At 39.0% G+C, this 21,304-nt stretch overlaps 1 protein-coding gene across 3 annotated transcripts; it reads left to right on the plus strand.

Moving 5' to 3' along the window:
- Positions 1-360: 360 nt before the first annotated feature.
- On the plus strand, positions 361-17,096 carry LOC107776754 (RAF-like serine/threonine-protein kinase 20). Of its 3 annotated transcripts, none has more exons than XM_075245189.1 (11): positions 361-461; positions 570-611; positions 1,263-4,116; positions 4,220-4,306; positions 14,079-14,231; positions 14,338-14,501; positions 14,587-14,734; positions 15,241-15,363; positions 15,481-15,568; positions 16,536-16,743; positions 17,003-17,096. In XM_075245189.1, the coding sequence occupies exons 3-11, from the start codon at positions 1,273-1,275 to the stop codon at positions 17,010-17,012; spliced, it is 3,825 nt and encodes a 1,274-aa protein (XP_075101290.1). In that variant the 5' UTR covers positions 361-461; positions 570-611; positions 1,263-1,272; the 3' UTR covers positions 17,013-17,096. The 3 variants fall into 3 exon arrangements, with proteins under 3 accessions (XP_075101290.1, XP_075101291.1, XP_075101289.1); XM_075245190.1 differs by having other exon boundaries at positions 363-611; positions 1,263-2,400; positions 2,596-4,116; XM_075245188.1 differs by having other exon boundaries at positions 363-611.
- Positions 17,097-21,304: the final 4,208 nt, after the last annotated feature.

A 21,304-nucleotide genomic window follows, 5' to 3' on the forward strand; every position in this document is an offset into this window, starting at 1 on the left:
AGCCCTGGGTATGAAGTATTCTTTGTTAGGAGTACTATACCCCAATGTAAAATTTTCTGGTGCGATTTGAGATTTAATCAGGTTCAATGCAGAGATAAATACCGGGTGAGGAAAAAAAAGAAAAGAAGAAAAAGTAAGGAAGATGGGGTCAACAGTTTAAATTTGAGAAGAATAGCTGATAGGTCCTTATGGCTGACAGACACTCTGACCCCAAACCATAACAGTCCACGTAAGACAAAGAAACGCGCCAAAAGAAATATTTATATATACTCATTTTAAACTTAATTAATGGACCAGTAAAAGCACTTTTAAGGTTAATTAACAATTGCTAATAATAGTCCAACACCATGTGTGTAGAAATTGAATTGTATGTACACTCAAACATTCAGTCCCCTTCTCTTATTTCGGTTAAATAAATACAATGTCTCTCTCTCCGTCGCTTCAGATTTGGAACTTCCGGCGTAAGCCACTCTCTCACACTTTCCTCATTTTTCTCATTTGATCTGTTAAATTCAATTGATTAAACCCTTTATTCATTTCCCCCACCTTTCCAAATTCATGCGTTTCAGTGAGCTATGGGCTTCAGCTAGATGAGTGAAGTGATTATACAAGTATGTATCTACCTTTTTCTTTTGATTTCTAGGTTTTAATAATCCGATTGTTGAATTATAACTTTGATGCACGGGTATCTGATCAGTAACAGTTTCTATATCCAAATTTCGCATCGCATAATTAGATTATAGTTTTTTGATTTTTAACTTTTCTGATTGGTATGTTAGTTTATGTTTTATCTCTTACTTTTGATTTTCTATTGAATCGTTACTGGAAATATAATTTTCAGATTGATTCGTTTGATGATCGGGGGGAGAGTTATTGAAGGAAAAGGCAAATTCGTCCGATTGTTTTACTGTTAATTTTTTTTTTCATTTTAAAGCGGAGTGGTTGCTGTGTAGCAAGGATTGCTATTTTCTGTGTGCATATATTGTAGAGGGATTGTCTATTTGGAAAAGTACTTATATTTAGTGTGAAATACTTCATTTATCAGTAGAAAAAAAAAGAGAGAAAAGGAGGAAGAAGAAGGATTTCAGTGTGTAAGTGGGAGAGCCGGAACGCCTTTTTTGTTATATTTTTTTTATGAAGTGGTAGTTGGTGGTGTGAAAAATCTTTAGTTGGTATTTCTGTTTACTTCAGCGAAGAAGTTAATGAAATCTAATTAGTTTTCTGTAGAGAGTGTAAAGCGTTCTTGCCTGTTTCATGTTCAGGTGACTTCTGATGCTAAATTCATCCAAAGATTTAGCTGAAACTATGATCGCCGGGGTGGCTGGCCCTTCTGGTCAATGGATCCAGCAAGAATCATCTCAGCCACTTATCTTGAGTGATGGCATATCTTTAAACAATAATGTAAATAACCATATACCTGTACAGACTAGTGAGGTATTTTCTATGGAATTTCTTCAGGATCCTTCTTCCAGAATAGTTCCTACTGTGTCTGGCTTTACTGAGAAGCATGATAAGAGAGCTGGACCTCAAAGTAAGCTAATCCAACATCCGGGTTATGAAGAGCTCACAAGGCTACTTGGGTTGACAAGAATGGATTCTGAATGTGCTTCTGACATAACTGAATTTGCTTCTGCAAGAGGGTCTATCACAGAAATTGAAAATGGGGTTTTTGTGGAGAATGAGCATACATATAATCAGAAAGTTAGCTCTTGTGGGCATGTCGCTGGGGGAGCTACTACAGAGTTATGCTATGATCAAGCTACTTCAGGGCCAACTGCTCCACCCTCGTCTAAATCTGAATCTTCACAGTCACTAAAATCTTCTGGATTAGGAAATTCAGATTGTTCCCAGACAGGAAAAATAAAATTCCTATGCAGTTTTGGTGGTAGAATATTGCCTCGACCCAGTGATGGAAAACTTAGATACGTTGGTGGTGATACACGTATCATTTCCATTCGGAGGAATATTTCATGGGAAGAACTTATGAAGAAAACATTGGCCATCTGTAATCAGCCTCACACTTTCAAATACCAGCTTCCAGGAGAGGATCTTGACGCCCTTATATCCGTCTCTTCTGACGAAGATCTTCAGAATATGATAGAGGAATATTATGGCCTCGAGAAGCTTGGGGGCTCCCAAAGGCTTCGAATATTTTTGGTTCCTTTGACTGAATCTGAAAACTCATGCCCTGTAGATGCTGCTGTTGTTCAACCAAGTGATCCTGATTATCTATATGTTGCTGCTGTTAATGGCGTTGTTCGGATGGATTCTTCCGCTCAGGAGAATTATCATGAGCAGTGTGTAGGCGATGAAGTCCGCAAGGTGATACTTAAAGTAGACCGTGGTAATGGTCTTTATGTCCCACCTCCTGCTCAATTGATTGGTGAATCTCAGAACCAGGTTAGGCTTCCCACTCAATCTACTCCTTTTTCTCCTGTGCTTGTTCAACAGGGAGATTACAAGAACGACCCAGGGAACACATACAAGAACCAGTCGCCACATGGTAGTATTGAATGTCCGGTGTCGTTTAGCAGCACCCAATCATTACCTGAAAACCCGAGTGGATGCATTAATGTTGGTTATTATGCCCCACAGGTAAACCTGATGAATTTGCAGAGTCCTAACAAAAAAGATGATATTGCCCTGCCAAGCCAATCTAGTGAATTGATTTCACATCACCATGGTCTCAACAGAGACTTTGTTGCTCCAACACTGGAACAATGTGATGCCAGCTTTCAACAGTACTCTTTTGAAAGAACAGAACCCAAGGAAAGGACGGTTCTCTCTGAAAAGCCGAATGATGAAATGGATCTATTGCTGGGATACACTTCAACCGTTACTCAAAATGGAATTCCTCATGCCTTTTCGGATTCAAAACTTCAGGAACATGGAAAAAGATCAGCTTACTGCTCACAAGAGGGAATAAGCTCATTTTCCTCTTTGAACTTTGCACCAGCTCAGTTATCTTCACATGGAGTGTCTGCTGCTCAGCAAGAGAACCTAGGGTCTCTGCATCAGAATACATACCCAGTCAGTTCTCAGCCTCATATTAGGGTATTTAATGGGGAATTAACTGTGGCCAATGGCATGGTGCCAGAGTTGCCTTTCGACTCAAATTCAGTGAGTAGATGTGGACCCGTGCAAAGAAATGTTAATGGTACTGACAGTAGATGCAACCCAGCTGAAGCAGATTTGGAAAATTACCATCCCGTTTTGAAAAGCTGTATGGACAACAATACAAGTTGTGAAATGGTGAATGCATGTGATGTCAATAACGCAATTTTATGTCATGATGGTAAATCACCTGATAACAAGTCATCCAGAACAGCTGTGGTTTTGAGGAAAAAAATGCCTGACGTAAACTCTGTTATGCTGTCTAATAATGGAGGTGATATACCGGGTGAAGAATCACAAAATTTTGACATGAATTTTCTTGCATCGGCACCTTTAATTAGTACAGTAAATGAGCGGTCCCAAAGAAATCAATTTGAGAATGCCTCAGCGGGGATAAAAAAGGATGAAACTGAGAACAATATATCCCGGGTCAAGAGCTCTGAAGTTGCTGGGAGGTTTTCAAATTCTGAGACACAGTCTCATGGTGCAGAAACTCTGACTGATCTACTTCCTGAGTTGTCTGATGGTCAAAATTCCTATCATTTCCCCATGCCAGCAGTTGTTGCATGTCCTCAAGATACTTTTGCCAAAGAACCATTGCTAATATTCTCCAAGGAATTGTCATCATCATCAGTTGGTTGTGATGGAGGCCAGTTGATGTCCTCGCATTACTCAGCTTTCAGGCAAAACCCAACCAAGGATGCTGTTTTTAGGAGAGAAGTTTCTCTAATTGATGAAGAATTTACCAATTACAGTGGGCAGAGAGTTGTGACTTCTGGCATTGGTGAATTTTCTAATGAAAAGCAAAAGATAGAAGATGCCCAAGTTAGTAAGAGTATCAAAGAAAGTCAGCAGGATCCGAAGGCAAATGGAAGAGATATTAGATCACCCAGTGATGGCCTATATACTGCAAATCTGCTAGGTTTGGACACCATTGGTGGTGAAGTCATATCTTCCAGTGCAACAGACGGGGTGGCATTTCCCCATGACTTGGGGTTGGAGGTGAAATTCTATTTCATTTTGGTGGGCTGGTTTATGATTTATGTTACTAAATGCTCTCACTTATGCTCGTAAAGTTTTACACTGATGACCTGGCTTGGCGCAGGATGCCAACCCCAGCGATGGAGATAAAGATAATTTAATCACTGATGCTATGATGGCTGAACTGGAAGCTGATTTGTATGGTTTGCAGGTAAAGGATCATTTCCTTTCGTATTTTAAACCTTGTGGGAATTGCTCATGATAACATCTTCATTTCTCCCCTTTTCAACTATGACGGCTTACGCTCTAATCTTGCGTAAGAGTCTGAAAGACTTAAACGGCATTGCCCTCTTACAGCCATAGTACCAGAGGCAGAATTATAATATTTACAAAGGAGGACGAAACTGTACATGGCTTTGTCCTTCACTAAATACTCCCCCTCCTGCAATACCTTTATCCTTTTATCATAGGTTGTTTCATGAAGAATATCTTTGATTTATTGTTGTGAGAAGGCACGGGAGAAAATATGATATATATTGATATCTTGTATGTGATGCAATACAAGAGGTGCTATTTATAGCTACTCTATACAAAGGGGATACTACTTCTATTCCAATGTGGGACAATTACATAGCTATCTCTAACACTCCCCCTCAAGCCGGAGCATATAAATCATATGTACCGAGCTTGTTACATATATAATCAATGCGAGGACTAGTGAGGGACTTGGTGAAAATATCTGCAAGTTGATCATTCGATCTCACAAATTTCGTAGTAATATCTCCTGAGAGTATCTTTTCTCTGACGAAGTGACAATCAATCTCAATGTGTTTAGTTCTCTCATGAAACACCGGATTTGATGCAATATGAAGTGCAACTTGATTATCGCACACAAGTTCCATCCGACTGATTTCACCAAATTTCAACTCCTTGAGCAATTGTTTGGTCCAGACTAGTTCACATGTTGCCATAGCCATTGCTCGGTATTCTGCTTCTGCACTAGACCGAGCAATTACATTCTGTTTCTTACTTTTCCAGGACACCAAATTTCCTCCTACTAAAACACAATATCCAGACGTAGAACGTCTATTAGAAGGTGATCCTGCCCAATCAGCATCCGAGTACCCAACGATCTGCTCATGACCTCGATCCTCAAACAGTAATCCTTTACCTGGAGCCGATTTTATATACCGGATAATGCGGACAACTGCATCCTAATGACTATCACAGGGGGAATTCATAAACTGACTTACAACACTCACAGGATAAGAAATGTCGGGCCTAGTCACTGTGAGATAATTTAATTTACCAACCAGTCGCCTATAGCTTGCAGGATCGCTAAGCGGCTCCCCTGTCCAGGCAGAAGTTTAGAATTCGGATCCATCGGCGTGTCAACAGGTCTGCAACCTGTCATTCCTGTTTCCTCAAGAATGTCTAACACATATTTCCTTTGAGAAATAACAATACCTGAGCTAGATTGAGCAACCTCAATACCTAGAAAGTACTTCAATCTGCCTAGATCCTTAGTTTGAAAGTGCTGGAAGAGATGCTGCTTCAGATTAGTAATACCATCCTGATCATTGCCCGTAATAACAATATCATCAACATAGACTACCAGATAAATACATAGACTTGAAGCAGAGTGGCAATAAAACACACAGTGATCAGCTTCACTACGAGTCATGCCAAACTCCTGGATAACCGTGCTGAACTTACCAAACCAGGCTCGAGGAGACTGCTTTAGACCATAAAGTGACCGACGCAAGCGACATACAAGGCCACGAGACTCCCCTGAGCAATAAAACCAGGTGGTTGCTCCATATAAACCTCATCCTCAAGATCACCATGAAGAAAGGCATTCTTAATGTCCAACTGATAGAGAGGCCAATGACGAACTGCAGCCATGGATAGAAAAAGGCGAACTGATGCCACTTTAGCCACTGGAGAGAAGGTATCACTGTAATCTAGCCCAAATATTTGAGTGTATCCTTTGGCAACAAGACGTGCCTTAAGTCGATCAATCTGGCCATCGGGACCAACTTTGACTGCATAAACCCAACGACAACCAACGGTAGATTTACCTGAAGGAAGAGGAACAAGCTCCCATGTACCACTTTTATGTAAAGCAGACATCTCGTCACTCATAGCCTGTCGCCATCCTGGATGAGACAATGCTTCACCTGTAAACTTAGGGATGGAAACCGAGGACAATGAAGATATAAAAGCATAATGGGGAGATGACAGACGATGATAACTCAAACCAACATAATGAGGATTAGGGTTTAGTGTGGTCCATATACCTTTTCGAAGTGCAATCAGTGTATTAGGAGCAGGATCCGCAGTAGGAGCCGTGTCAGGTGCAGGACGAGAACCAGATGGGCCTGATGTAGGGCGTGAACGACGGTGATAAGTCAAGAGTAGTGTTCCTGTGGCTGGGGAACTAGGAGGGATAACACTGGACTCCTCAAAAGTTGGTATGGGTGAAACCTCTGTGGTTAAAGGTGGAGGAGGATTACTAAACTCCTCAAAAGTCGGTATAGGTAAGACCTCAGATATGTCATGGTGGTCAGCAGAAGTGACATCAGTTGTGAAGAAAGGTTTAGACTCGAAAAATGCGACGTCAGCTGACATAAGGTACCTATGAAGATCAGGTGAATAACAACGATATCCCTTCTGAACACGAGAATAACCAAGGAAGACACACTTGAGAGCACGAGGAGCTAACTTATCTTTCCCTGGAGCTAAGTTATAAAAAACATGTGCTCCCAAAAACCCGAGGTGGAAGAGGGTATAAGGCTGACTGGGGAAACAATATTGAATGTGGAATCTGACCCTTGATGGGAGATGAAGGCATCCTATTAATCAAATAACAAGCTGTGAGAACTGCATCGCCCCAAAAACGCAGCGGAACACGAGACTCAATTAGAAGTGTGCGAGCAGTCTCAATAAGGTGCCTATTCCTTCTTTCTGCAATCCCATTTTGCTGAGGGGTATAAGGACAAGATGTCTGATGAATAATTCCATGAGAAGACATAAACTGCTGAAACTGAGAAGATACATATTCTAAGGCATTATCATTGCGAAAAATGCGGATAGAGACACCAAATTGGTTTTTGATTTCAGCACAAAAACTCTGGAATATAGAGAATAACTCAGAACGATCTTTCATTAAGAAAAGCCAAGTACATCTTGAGTAATCATCAATAAAGCTAACAAAATAACGAAATCCCAAGGTTGAACTAACTCTACTAGGACCCCATATATCAGAATGAACCAAGGAGAAAACAGACTCTGCATGACTCTCAACACTACGCGTAAAGGAAGCTCGGGTATGTTTCCCAAGCTGACACGACTCACAATCTAATCTAGACAAACTGGATAAACTAGGCACCATCTTTTGAAGTTTGGATAAACTCGGATGTCCTAAACGTCTGTGGATTAGATCTGGAGGATCTGTAACTAGACATGTTGTGGAAGGACTGAGCGAGTTAAGGTAGTAAAGACCTTCTGATTCACGACCTGTACCAATTGTCCGTCCCGTACTGCGGTCCTGCATAATAAAAGAATCATCAATAAAATATATACCACAATTGAGGGCACGAGTCAAACGACTAACAGATGCAAGACTAAAAGGACAACTAGGAACATAAAGAACGGAATCTAGGGTGATAGAAGACAATGGGTTGGCTTTTCCAACTCTTTGTGCCTTAGTTTGACATCCATTGGCTAAAGTAACAGTAGGAAGAGACTGTGAATATACAATATTCGACAAAAGTGATTTATTACCAGAGATATGATCAGAAGCGCTTGAGTCCATGACCCATGGTCCAAGAGTACTACACTGGGAAACACAAGCAAAAGAATTACCAGCAATAGGAGTGTCAGTCTGGGCAACTGAGGCTACTTGTGGAGATGTTTGCTTACTTGCTCGATACTGAAGGAGCTCATTATATTCTTCTTTAGATACAGAAAAGCCCTGGTTACCTGTAGTCTCGCTCTGAGCAACGTAGGCATTTTTGGGTGGACGACCATTTAAGGAATAACACATTTCGCGAGTGTGTCCAAGTTTGTGACAATAAGAACACTTGGGTCTAGATCTCCCAAAACGACCGCCTCCTCGTCTATTCTCCATAGCTTGAGATGCCCGAACATCCACTGTCTGGGATGCAAGAACAGAGGAATCAAGTATCTGTGATGAAATCACTGGGTGACTTGGTGCTGCAGCAAGGCGAAGTAATCGAGAGAATAATTCATCAACTGTAGGGACAGTCGGACTCGCCAAAATCTGGTCTCGTACTGAATCAAGATCATGAGGAAGTCCAGCGAGTGTAAGAACTAGAAACATTTTCTGTCGCTGCTCTTGTTGTTTTGACACACTAGCAGAAACTGGCATCAATGTCTCAAATTCCTCCATGACTGCATGTACCTGACCCAAGTAAGTAGACATATCTAATTCTTGCTTCTTTAAGTTTGTCATCCGTGATATCACATCATAGAAGCGAGATATATCATTAGTGTATAACGTACGAGCCTTTGCCCAAACCAAATAACATGTCTGGAATGGCCGAAACAAAGACATCAACTTAGAATCAATAGAACGCCACAAGATGCTACATAATTGAGCATCAATTTTTGCCCAAAGCGCTATCGCCTTTTCATCTCCTTCGCTAGACTGTTTAATCAGATGATCTTGCACACCTTGACCTTTACACCACAACTCGACAGATGAAGCCCAAGCTAAGTAGTTTGAACCTCCCATTAAAGGTTCCGAGGTAATCATAACATTAGAGTTTCCAGAACTCATGCTTTTAGACCCAAAAACATCAATTCCCAAAGACATCTTGTAAATTATTACCAAATAAGAGAAATAATCAACTGTAATCCACTGAAAATAGAGTAAGGAACACTGAACCAGAATAGGAAACTACTGTAGCAGTTGGAAAGTTACTGTTGCAGCCGGAAAATATTCAAAGTGGTCGGAATGAAATAAAAACAGTAGGGGTAAGATCGGAATTACCAGAAGACCCAACTGTTCTGAAGGAACTTTTTCAAAAAAGTGGTCGGAATTTGGTGTAACCTGGATGGGTAGGCTCGGAATTGCAAGGGAAACAATCTGTCCTGAAGAGTCGTCGTCAAAAAATGGCCGGAAGGTGGCCCTCGCAACGTTGGAACTTCGCCAGAAAATTTTCTTTGGACAGCTACAGTACCGCCGGAGATTTTCACTGGGATTTGGTCGCCGGACAGTGACTACTCTTGTGGTAGTGTTGGATTTTGTGCACAACACTGACCGAGACAAATCAGATGCAAAACAACTTTGAAAGTCGCCGGAAAAAAAGGGTTCCGGTGACTGATTTTACTTTCCGGAATCGCTGGAATTTATGCACAGCGATAAATATCTCACGATAGCTCTGATACCATGTGAGAAGGCACGTGAGAAAATATGATATATATTAATATCTTGTATGTGATGCAATACAATAGGTGCTATTTATAGCTACTCTATACAAAGGGGATACTACTCATATTCCAATGTGGGACAATTACATAGCTATCTCTAACAATTGTCATCCTGAAAGATTTTGCGGTTCAGTTCTTGGCTGTGATAATGGTCTGCTATTTTTAGTGTTGGAGTGCCCCGTAGAGGTTATGGAATGATTTTATTTCTTATCAACTATGTTCCTCTACTGCTTGCTGATATTGAATTAAGAATTAGGTAAATCCTACAATCTACTACCGTAAGTTGCTCGCTCAAATAGGCGGCACTAGTTGTTATGAGTTGTATTAAAGGAGCTTCTAGTCGATAATGAGGCAGCTACAACATCTGGTATACAGTAATATGGATTGTACAATTATTTATACCTATCTTTTAATTTGATATAGAATAACACACTGATGAGGTTAGACATTGTCAAAAGTAAAGTTTTGATTGAGTGGCTGATAATATTTGGGTTGCCTGTTAATAACTGTTCATATATTTCTCGAAAAACGACTCATGTAATACTCGACACGTACTAGTAAATATAGATTGGCTGCAAGTAATTGTCCTTCACATGTATAACTCTACCCGCAAAGTCTCCAAATATGTTATCTACTCAGCGGAAGATCCATTCTTGCACTGATGCTTGATCTCCGTTCAGATATGTGGTGAAATGCAGAATTGAAGCACAAATGTATATCAACCGGTGTTACGTGATGCATTGCTTTAATTTGTGGAATGGGAAGAAATCCAATGTGCTCTATAGTATCTAAACCTAAAAAGGGGCTTGTTGGGTTCTGGCTTATGTTATATCATATCATAACACTAACGAAAACATCTTAATTCTGTCAAAAGAACGAAGTAACCCTTCTTAAATTTGAAAAGTATTAAAAAGTATATATTTCTGGTGTATAATGAAACTATGTAATGATAAACATTCTTTTGTTTTACACTTTAATTTGGTTGAGTCATGTCTAGGCAAAGTTTATGACATGCTTTAGAATACAAAAAGGTAATAATTTTTTAACTAAATTAGCATACCAAAATGGAGGCGAAGAAGGTAGCGTACGCGAAGTTAGTAGGGAGCACAAGCGAGGAGGAGAGGAGTGCTAATAGAGAAAGGTACAGAGTGGCTAGGAAGGAGGCAAAGCTGGCGGTCACGGAGGCTAAGAATGCAGCGTTTAGCCGTCTATACAAGGAATTAGGGGGAAAGGCGGGGAAAGGAAGTTGTTTCGGCTGGCTAAAGCGAGGAAGAGGAAGGCCCGGTATCTGGACCAAGTAAGGTGCATCAAAGACGAGGATGGTAGAGTATTGATGGGAGAGTCCCAGATTAAGCAGAGATGGCAAACGTACTTTTATGGTCTTCTAAATGAGGAGGGGGACCGGGATATAGCGCTAGGGGACTTGGGGCATTCGGACAGTCTCCGAGATTTTAGGTATTGCAGGCGCATTAAGGTGGAGTAGGTTGTGGGGGCTTTGCGTAAAATGAGTAGGGGTAGAGCGACCGGGCCAGATGAAATTCCGGTTGAGTTTTGGAAGTGTGTGGGTAGAGCAGGATTGGAATGGCTAACTGGGTTGTTCGGAAAATTTTATTTTGTGTCTCATACAACTGACACTAGTTGTATGAGGCAACTTTTTTGTTTCACAATTTTGTGGGCCTAGATTTTTGTGGACCTAGAAGTATAAGATTGGGGTCCACAAATTTGTGAGACAAAAAGGAGCCTCATACAACTAGTGTCAGTTGTATGAGACACAAAATAAAACTTCTCCGGTTGTTCAATGTAATTTTTAGGACGAAGAGGATGCCGGAGGAATGGAGGTCGAGTACAGTGGTACTGTTGTACAAGAACAAAGGTGATATCCAGTGTTGTAACAATTATAGGGGTATCAAGTTACTTAGCCATACCATGAAAGTCTGGGAGAGGGTGGTGGAGGTGAGGGTGAGGAGGACGACGTCTATATCCGACAATCAGTTTGGGTTTATGCTGGGCCACTCTACTACGAAAGCTATCCACCTTATTAGGAGGTTGGTGGAACAGTACAGGGATAAGAAGGATTTGCACATGGTGTTTATTGACTTGGAGAAAGTGTATGATAAGGTTCCTAGGGAGGTGCTCTGGAGATGTCTTGAGGCGAAGGGCATGCTGGTAGCCTACATACGAGTGATCAAAGACATGTATGATGGAGCTAAGACTAAGGTTAGGATTGTGGGAGGCGACTCAGAGCATTTCCCGGTTGTTATGGGATTACACCAAGGCTCTGCGCTTAGCCCGTTCTTATTTGCCTTGGTGATGGATGCTTTGACACACCATATTCAAGGGGAGGTGCCATGGTGTATGTTATTTGTTGATGACAGTTCTAATTGACGAGACGAGGGCTGGTGTTAACGAAAGATTGGAGGTTTGGAGACAGACTCTCGAGTCTAAGGGTTTCAAATTGAGTAGGTCTAAGACAGAGTACCTGGAGTGCAAGTTTAGCGCTGAGTCGAAGGAAGTAGGCGGGGATGTGAGGCTTGGGTCACAGGTCATCCCCAAGAGAGAGCTTCAAGTACCTTGGGTCGATGATTCAGGGGGACGGAGAGATCGACGAGGACGTCACTCACTGCATAGGGGCGGATTGGATGAAATGGAGGCTTGCGTCTGGAGTCTTGTGTGACAAGAAAGTGCCACCGATACTCAAAGGTAAGTTTTATAGGGTTGTGGTTAGACCGGCTATGCTGTATGGGGCAGAGTGTTGGCCGGTTAAGAACTCCCATATCCAGAGGATGAAAGTAGCAGAGATGCGGATGCTGAGGTGGATGTGCAGGCACACTAGGATAGACAAGATTAGGAATGAAGATATTCGGAGGAAGGTGGGCGTAGCCCCTGTGGATGACAAGATGCGGGAAGCGAGGCTCAGATGGTTCGGGCACGTGCAGAGGAGAAGCCTTGATGCACCGGTAAGGAGGTGTGAGCGGTTGACCGTGGTGGGTACGAGAAGCGGTAGAGGGAGATGTAAGAAATATTGGGGAGAGGTGATCAGGCAGGACATGGTACGACTACAGATTTCCGAGGACATGGCCCTTGATAGGAAGGCCTGGAGGTCAAGCATTAGGGTTGTAGGATAGGGGTAGTAAACTTTTCCTTACTTCATACCGGGGGTGAGGCGGGGTTGGATTAGGGTTGATCTTAGATGGCTTGCAGTTTATGTTGAACCCACACTATTCTTGTTGTTTATCTTAGCCCCGGACCTTAGATTCTGGTTACTGTTATTGCATGTCATTCATCTTTTGGTTTTTATGCTTCTGTTACTATTACGGTTTCTACTGGAGTTACTAATGAATTCTTTTGTCTTGTTTTTTATTTTATTTTCGTCTTTCTGAGCCGAGGGTTTATCGGAAACAGCCTCTCTGCCCCTATCGGGGCAGGGGTAAGGTCTGCGTACACATTACCTTCCCCAGACCCCACTATGTGGAATTTTACTGGGTAGTTGTTGTTGTAGCATACCAAAATTTCCAGCCTGTTGTTTTTCAGAACACCCTAGGTATAGTAGTCCTTGGTAGACTATGCACTCCCTGGGTATAACAAAATAGACAGTGATTTCGTTCACCAACCTTCTGCTTTGCCAATCTGCCCCCAAGTTGACAACTGATGTTAATAGTTAAACCACATAGTATATGTATAATGTATGCTTTGCCATTAACTTATTCTGTGTTGGTTATCAATTGCCATTGTCTTGACTTGGTTTGATCTTTGGCTATGTAGCAGTTGTCACTATGTTACCAAGTTTAATCTGTTGATTTCTGCTGAAATCAAAGGTCTCCTTGGGGAGCTGCTTATTCATCCTTTGTTTTTAAGCATATCTACTGTCTACCCAGCCTTTCCTCTGTGCGTAGCGGTGGCAAAATGTATTAAAAAAATAGTTATCCATCCATATCATCCACTAAAAAATGGGTTAGATAATGAACGTTTTAAAAATGGGTCAAATATGGTTAAGAACCATATTATCCACTTTAAAAATGGACAACCAATAGGTTTAACTTTTACATTTACAAAGCCTCATTGGGAGGCTAGGAATTCTCCCAAAACTGATCATATTTTAAGAAGTCGTGTCCATATTATTCACCGGTTAACCTATTTTCTATCCGTATTAAATATGGGTTGCACCAAATAATTTATCCGTTTTTGTATTATCCGCACTCGGCCCGCCCATATCCGACCCGCACCGCCGATATCCGACCCACCCGTTTTCCACCCGTATCTGTGAGTGTATTAATATTTCTCTTGTTGAGGCTTTTCAATGCTTAAAAAGTTCTGCTTTTTGCTGAGTGAATAGGCTGAAGGTTATCTCTTGGAGAATCTTCCCTGAGAAATTAGTTTGTAACTTGATCTTGTTTTACCCTTCTTTCTGCTTTTACGAAAGGATGCAAACTTATATCTCTTTTCTTAGAGTTTAAATATGTTTGCTTTCTTTAAGAGTTCATTAATTCATACTTAAGCAGTAAGCTACAGCTGTTGTTAGTCTGCAGATCATAAAAAATGCTGACCTAGAAGAATTGAGGGAGTTGGGCTCTGGGACATATGGTACTGTTTACCATGGAAAATGGAGAGGAACAGATGTTGCTATAAAGAGACTCAAGAAAGCATGTTTTTCTGGGAGGTCATCGCAGGAAGAAAGGCTGGTTGGTTTACTGTAACATATTTTCCAAGCATATAATTTTTTCCTAGATTAGCAGCAGCTTTTATGACCCTTACTGTGAAACTCGTAATAAAATTGATTTTTTCCAGATCAAGGACTTCTGGAGAGAGGCACAGATCCTTTCAAACCTTCATCATCCTAATGTGGTTGCATTTTATGGAGTAGTACCTGATGGGTCAGGGGGAACTTTGGCAACAGTGACTGAATTCATGGCTAATGGATCACTTAGAAATGTTCTTATTAAAAAGGACAGGTGAAGTTGCTTTCTATCTGGTTATTAGTTCTACATGTTCCCTCTAATTCATAACTTAATATCATCTGCTGAATTCCTTGTGCAGGTCACTTGATAGTTGCAAGAAACTTCTAATTGCCATGGATGCTGCTTTTGGGATGGAGTATTTGCACTCAAAAAACATCGTCCACTTTGATCTAAAATGTGACAATTTGTTAGTCAGTCTGAGGGATCCACAGCGACCCATATGCAAGGTATCTTCAACCATTGCGTCAGGGAAACATGCACTTCTGAGTATACAAGAATAATCTGGAATGAATCATGAGAGTGCATCTTCTGACTTAGAAGCATGAGTTCCAATGATTTAGCTTTTATTGATGTTGGAATTATTGGACTGGCTTCTGGTCAGATAACCTTTCTGCTTCCAGAAGCACATTACTTTTATCTAGCGAGCCAAAAGTTTTTAGCCAATTTGAATGAATGATGAAAGATATAGGAGCAGAGTGTACCTCCACACCAAACAAGGTTTCTATGGTAGAATTTAAGACTATTAAAGACTGCTTATAATAAAACAAAGATTACCACACCAACATATATGAGAGCTACTATTTGAGAATAGCAGATTCTTGCATGCTTATTTTGTTGGGCGAATCCAGCTAGCTGTACTGATAAATTTTCATAGGCTAATTTAAGCCAATCTGAATTTAAGTCAAGAAACTAATGTTGCCACAATGAGTTATTTGTAAGATATCTAATGCAGGTTGGAGATTTTGGACTGTCAAGAATTAAACGCAATACTCTCGTATCTGGAGGTGTACGAGGTACTCTTCCCTGGATGGCACCTGAACTGTTAAATGGTAGCAGTAACCGAGTATCTGAGAAGGTTAGACTAATTACTGTAATTTACTACAATCAGATATATCATAAAGCAATGACATAATATGAATTAAGCCGTGAAAATGTCATAAAGCAATAAACTGGATGGTTTGGTTTCCGACAGGTTGATGTTTTCTCATTCGGCATAGCAATGTGGGAGATCTTGACTGGGGAAGAACCCTATGCAAACATGCATTGTGGGGCAATCATTGGTAAGGCTCTGATTACCTGTTAAACCGAGTGAACATTTTCTGCTTCGTAACTGTCACAGGAGTTGTATCTAAGGTATACGGAAACAAGTGGTTTATATTTGCATGATCAATTCTGTACTTACATCCTGTTGAGGTCCATAAACAATTCAAAAGGGGATGACTTCATATTAAAAAACCCGACTGTTATGGCAAAAAAAAATTATGTGCTATAAATCAGCAACTGACAACATCTCAGCTAAATTATATTTTAGATTATACCTTTTTTAAAACAAAAATCAGATAATTCAATGATTTTTAACATTTGTTTGCCTTCAGTCTTGTTTCTACCTTTGCTCTAGTCTGGTTAATTGTTGCTACTGCAAATATGCTTGAGAATTCGCCATTCTTCCTTTTATACATGTGAAACTCGGAAACATGAGGCAAAGGCCAAAGTGTCTGGCCAAGTTAAAGCTTAGTCTTTTAAAATTTTGACAAATTGACTTTATGTCCTTATTTTTGCAAGTGTAAATCCTTCTAAATGATTTCTATATTGACGTTGCCAAAATTTACTCATGCATCCGAACTACTATTTTTATCCAGTAATCAAATATAGCTCCGCGAGTTCAGGGTCTTTCCTCAATGCTAAATTCCAGTCAAAAGCATTAATCTTGCTCTCTGGGAGCTCCAGAAACCTAGTAGTTCAAGAAATTTTACCACTTGACCCTGCGACATTTTAAGGTGTTTATGAGATTGTGATGTATTCAGTCTGAGGGAGATAGGACTGCTAGTACACCTATTTCATTTTGGTTTGATCATATTAATGCTCAAAAAAGAGCGGCTAAGCTTACGTGCTATTTTCAATAAGTCTTCTTTGTTAATGAAGAGCTTCCGTTTCCTTTCAGGCAATGGAAAGAAAAGAAGTGCATCTTTTTGATTTCCCAACCCTTTTCAGTTTGACCTTTGTTTGATTTGTTGATAATGGTTGTAGGGGGAATTTTGAAGAATACTCTTCGGCCTCCAATGCCAGAGTGGTGTGATCCCGAGTGGAGGAAATTGATGGAACAGTGCTGGTCTGCTAATCCTGAAGCTCGGCCATCATTCACGGAGATTAGAAACAGGTTGAGGTCTATGGCTGCTGCACTCCAGGCAAAGGGGAATAGCAATTTGGCAGGACGTGCCAACGCAAACACACCTGTGTAAGTCGTAAGGAAACGCATCTGCTTTTGTACTTTCGGTCAACATGGCGGAAGCATTTGGAAATAGATGTTTTCCTTATTTTGCTAATGAAGCACCCTGGATTTCTGTCTTTCTTTGCTCATATTAAGAGATTATAATTTTGTATGTATCATTTTATTCATTCTTTGCAATGGAACGCTTCTGGTCATAGAGTTAGGCGTAAACTGTGATAGTGTGATGAGGTTACTGAGCTTGCTTTTTCTTCTTCTTGGAAATCAGGTGTATATAGACGTTTACTCAAGGAAAAGATTGTATCTTTTTGTTCCTGCCACAGATTTGGAATCTTCCATATATGAAATCGAGCCCTTGTACATTTTGATCTACGCTTCAAAAAAAAAAAATCACCCTGTTAGATAAAATGCAGTTCTAATCTGCATTCCACATTTGCACTTTTTGTTCTCTGTTAGCCAATTTTGGTATTTATTTAACCTTTAATTTGTAGAAGTTACTGGTAGATTTATTCCATTCTCGGTAGGTCTAGAGCACAGTAAAATTAATAAATGCTAGACATGTATCTATTTATCATAAAAGGTTGAGTAATATGTGTTTTAATTTTAATTTTTATTAATATAATTAAGTTATTTAATTTGATGTAAGCATTCGATGTAAATAAGTAGTTATCGAACGGGTACCTTCACCTTTTCGTTCATGCAACGGGTGCATGTCCTTTTCCTGAAGGGTACGTCCCTTCTCAAGACGAAACAGTAGTAGATTCACGTGTTTTTCTTTAAAGGTACGAAACCTCAAAGATAAATGTCCCTTTTGAAAGAAGCATGCCCCGATAGGTTTGGAGGGATTTATAATGAGGGAATACCATAGCCTTTCAATGGCAGAATAGTTCGGGCCTCCATGAATTTGGTAATTTTTATTTGGTTCCCCTTAAATTTCACGTGGTCTTTAATATCCTTCTTACTTGGTAATTTTATAGCCTCGACCCCCCCCCCCCCCTCGACACTGACAAATCCATGGGAGTGTGACACACGCGCTGCCACATGAATTTTTAGGTCCATATGATATTTTTTAAAATAAAATATATATTTTATCTTTTGAAGTCCAACAAGTGTTTAAATTATTTTTTCCGTAACAAAATCTATATAAAATAAATGTGAAACAACATTATTTTGACTATAATTTTTTGTTTCGCTTAAGATAATAATATTTTAATCAAGTTACTTTTACACATTTCGTCAGAAGAAAAAAAAGAAGGAATACACAGTTAGAACATATTATCATTGCATCTAAAAACTAAAAATAAAAAATACGTTTTTGGAACTTCATATATTGGCAGAATAAAATTTTAAGCTAAGAATACAAAAATTCCGACCAAATAATTGAGAATTTGACTCGAAAAAATATGCATGGTTTAAATAAATAGTCATTGCATGAAAATAAAATAAAAATATACAATACTTTTTTCCTTTTGTAGAAAATACCATTTGAACTTATTACTTTGGCTAGATCTTCTTTTTAATTGGCTAGATAAATGGAGTTTCAACTAACTTTTTAGATTTGGACCGGAAAAAAAGATAAGAAATACATCGTTGAAACATATATTCATTTTACTTTTAAAAAAAATACAGTTGAAAAATATATATACATTGTATATTATTAAGAAACAACGAGAAATACAATTGGAACAAATAAATCATTATATTTGATTATGTGGCAATTAATATTGAAAAATACCCCATTCGGAAGCTAATTTTTCTATTTTCCTTCTCTCCCAAGTGCCTAAAAGAGAGTGTATTCACGTTCTTTGCCACATCAGCATTTAAGAGGGTCAAGACTATCAAATTTTCAAGTTCAAAGGGTATTAAAGACCACATGAAATTTAAGGGGGAATTAAATAAAAGTTGCCAAGTCTAGGGGGGTCTCGAATATTTCTGCCACCATTCAATTATATATATATATATATATTATATATATAATGGGACAGGACAAGACGACATTTAGCCGGGACGGTGGCGGGATGAGCCTAAACGGGACGAAACTGTAGGCCCATCTCATCCCGCTAACAAACGGGATGGGACAGGACGGTTCGCGAGTCCTACGTGGGCCTTTTTTAGGAAAAAATTAATTATTTGAGCATTAAGTTTGGCAACAGATAGTTTTTTGACAATGATTAAGTTTTTAAAGTTTGCAACAACTAATTTTTTGACTTATTTAATAAACTTAAAACTTAATAAATTATAAAGATACTAAATAAAGAATTATAAAATATTAAAACAAAAGACTTGTAACGAAATATTTTAGTAATTATAATAGAGTTGTAATTTATTTAATATAATTTTAATCCATTAAGTAATTAAGTAAAAGTGTAAGAGAATTCATAAAAATAAATCAAGGCTTAAAACCATTTATTTTATTAATAGAACTTTCAAATTTCACATACAAATACAATTCTTTTGAAGAACACCTAATCTACACAGCCACCTTCTAGTAAGGGTTCTGTTTGAATTAGGCCTCTTAGTAGTCAATTATAAATTATCATACTAATATTTGTAAGCTCCTATATAGCTTCGTTGTAACTTATCTATAATTTCTCTCGGACATTGTTCTGGAATTGGCAATGTTGATTGATGTTCCATGAGTGTCTGGTCGTCATCGCTCCTAGTGCTAAGTATCTCATTGTATTATTCTTCTTCCCTAGTGGTTAATTTTTCAAAACCAAGATTTTTTTTCTCTGAATTAATCCAATCTCTGAATAATACGAAAATCTCTAGGTTGTCCTCCGCTAATAAATGTCTATGATCTCTGATTTGAAATCTTGCCACACTAAAAGCACTCTCCGATACTACTGATGATGCTTGAATAGCTAGTATATCTCGGGCCATTATTGAAAGTGTTGGAAATGCCTTGTCACGCTCCCTCCACCATGCCAAAAGTTGTTTGTTGCCTTCTTCGTCTTTATTACTTTCCAATTCTTGATTAAGATAAGAATCATTTAGTAAGTTCTTTGATCTCATTTAAGCCACAGACAACCACCATTTTTGCTAAGTTTTCACGATCTCTATCTTTGTTATAGGGGCGTAAAATAGTACCAGAAGCAAGGTCAAGTTGTTGTAAAAAGTTAGAACCCCCGCTAGATCCACTAGAAGCGCCAGTACCGCTGCTAGGATCCGGAATTTTTCCGGCTTCTATTTGAGCTTGCATCCATAAAGATTTGTGGTCCTTAAGTAAGTGCCTGGTTAACTCCCGTCCCACACCTTCGGCATGTACAAATCGTTGCTTGCATTTGTCACATATAGCAAGTCCATTGATTTTATCGTGTTTAAAAAAATTCTATACAAGTGATATACAAATCGTTGCTTCCTCATTTTCTTCATCCTGAATAAAAATATCATTGCCAAATTGTCTTTTTAAAGTTTCATGATCTAATTGCTCTCCGAAATTAATATTATAATATGATGGGGAGGGGGTTGGAAAAATGATGTTTCATTAACATTAGTCATTTCATCTTTATGTTTTCTAATTCTAGGAGAAGGATTAGGATTAGGATTACTACTATTATCGCCTTTACTACTTTTTTTTAAACACGCCAAATATATTTTTAGGAGCCATAATTTAAATATGAAATGAAATTAGAAAAGTTAATACACAAACTAAACACACAAATGAAATACGAAAATAGAACACGTAAAATAAACACAAAAATTAAGAAATAAACTGATAAGCAAAAATTATATATTAAAATTAGGAGATGAAACAAGTGCACAGTGATTGAATATTGAAACTTGAAGAAATGCCCAAAAAATTGCTCCAAATACTTGATGAATTAGTTTGAAGCTTGAAAGTTGCTCCAAAAAATTTGCCTAAATACTTGAAATGTAGTTGATTGTGAGAAAATTGAGAGAATAATATAGATAGAATGTAAGAAATTTGAGAGAGAATAATTGATAATTGTGGGAAAAAAATGAAGAAGGGTAGGGGTATTTATAATCGAAAATAGGGTCAAAGTATAATTTAATAAACTTAGGGGTTAAATTAAAAGTTTGGAGGGGGGTTGGGGGTGTTTTGAGGGTGTGTGTGTGTGGGGGGGGGGGGCAAATATGGCCATTTATAGCCGTTGCCCAATGGCTCTATTTTAAAACAAATTAAAATTCACGCGGTATAGGCGGGACGGGATAAAAGGAATGAAATTGAAAGCCCATCCCATCCCGTGTACCGTTTAATATTTGTCCATCCCATTTAGAACTAAGTGGGCGGGGACCGGGGCGGGCCGTCCCGTCCCTTTGGACAACCATAGTTTACATCGATATTAAGAGAAGAAAATTTGAAAATTAGAAGTTTTATAAGTAATGAGAGGACATATAGTCTACGCATTGACATTTTATTGTAATGATATTTTCTTCATGAAAGAATAGCGAAAAATTGTATGGAAACGAGTGGAATTAGATATCAAATAATTTCTTATGAATTATAAATTACAGTGCAAAACAATATAATTTGTCTTTCTATCGTACGAGTAACATGGAGGTAAATTAAAAACACAGAGAAAAAATATATATAAATTCTATACAT

The sequence above is a fragment of the Nicotiana tabacum genome, chromosome 22 (genome assembly GCF_000715075.1).
Source record: "Nicotiana tabacum cultivar K326 chromosome 22, ASM71507v2, whole genome shotgun sequence".
Taxonomy (NCBI): domain Eukaryota; kingdom Viridiplantae; phylum Streptophyta; class Magnoliopsida; order Solanales; family Solanaceae; genus Nicotiana; species Nicotiana tabacum.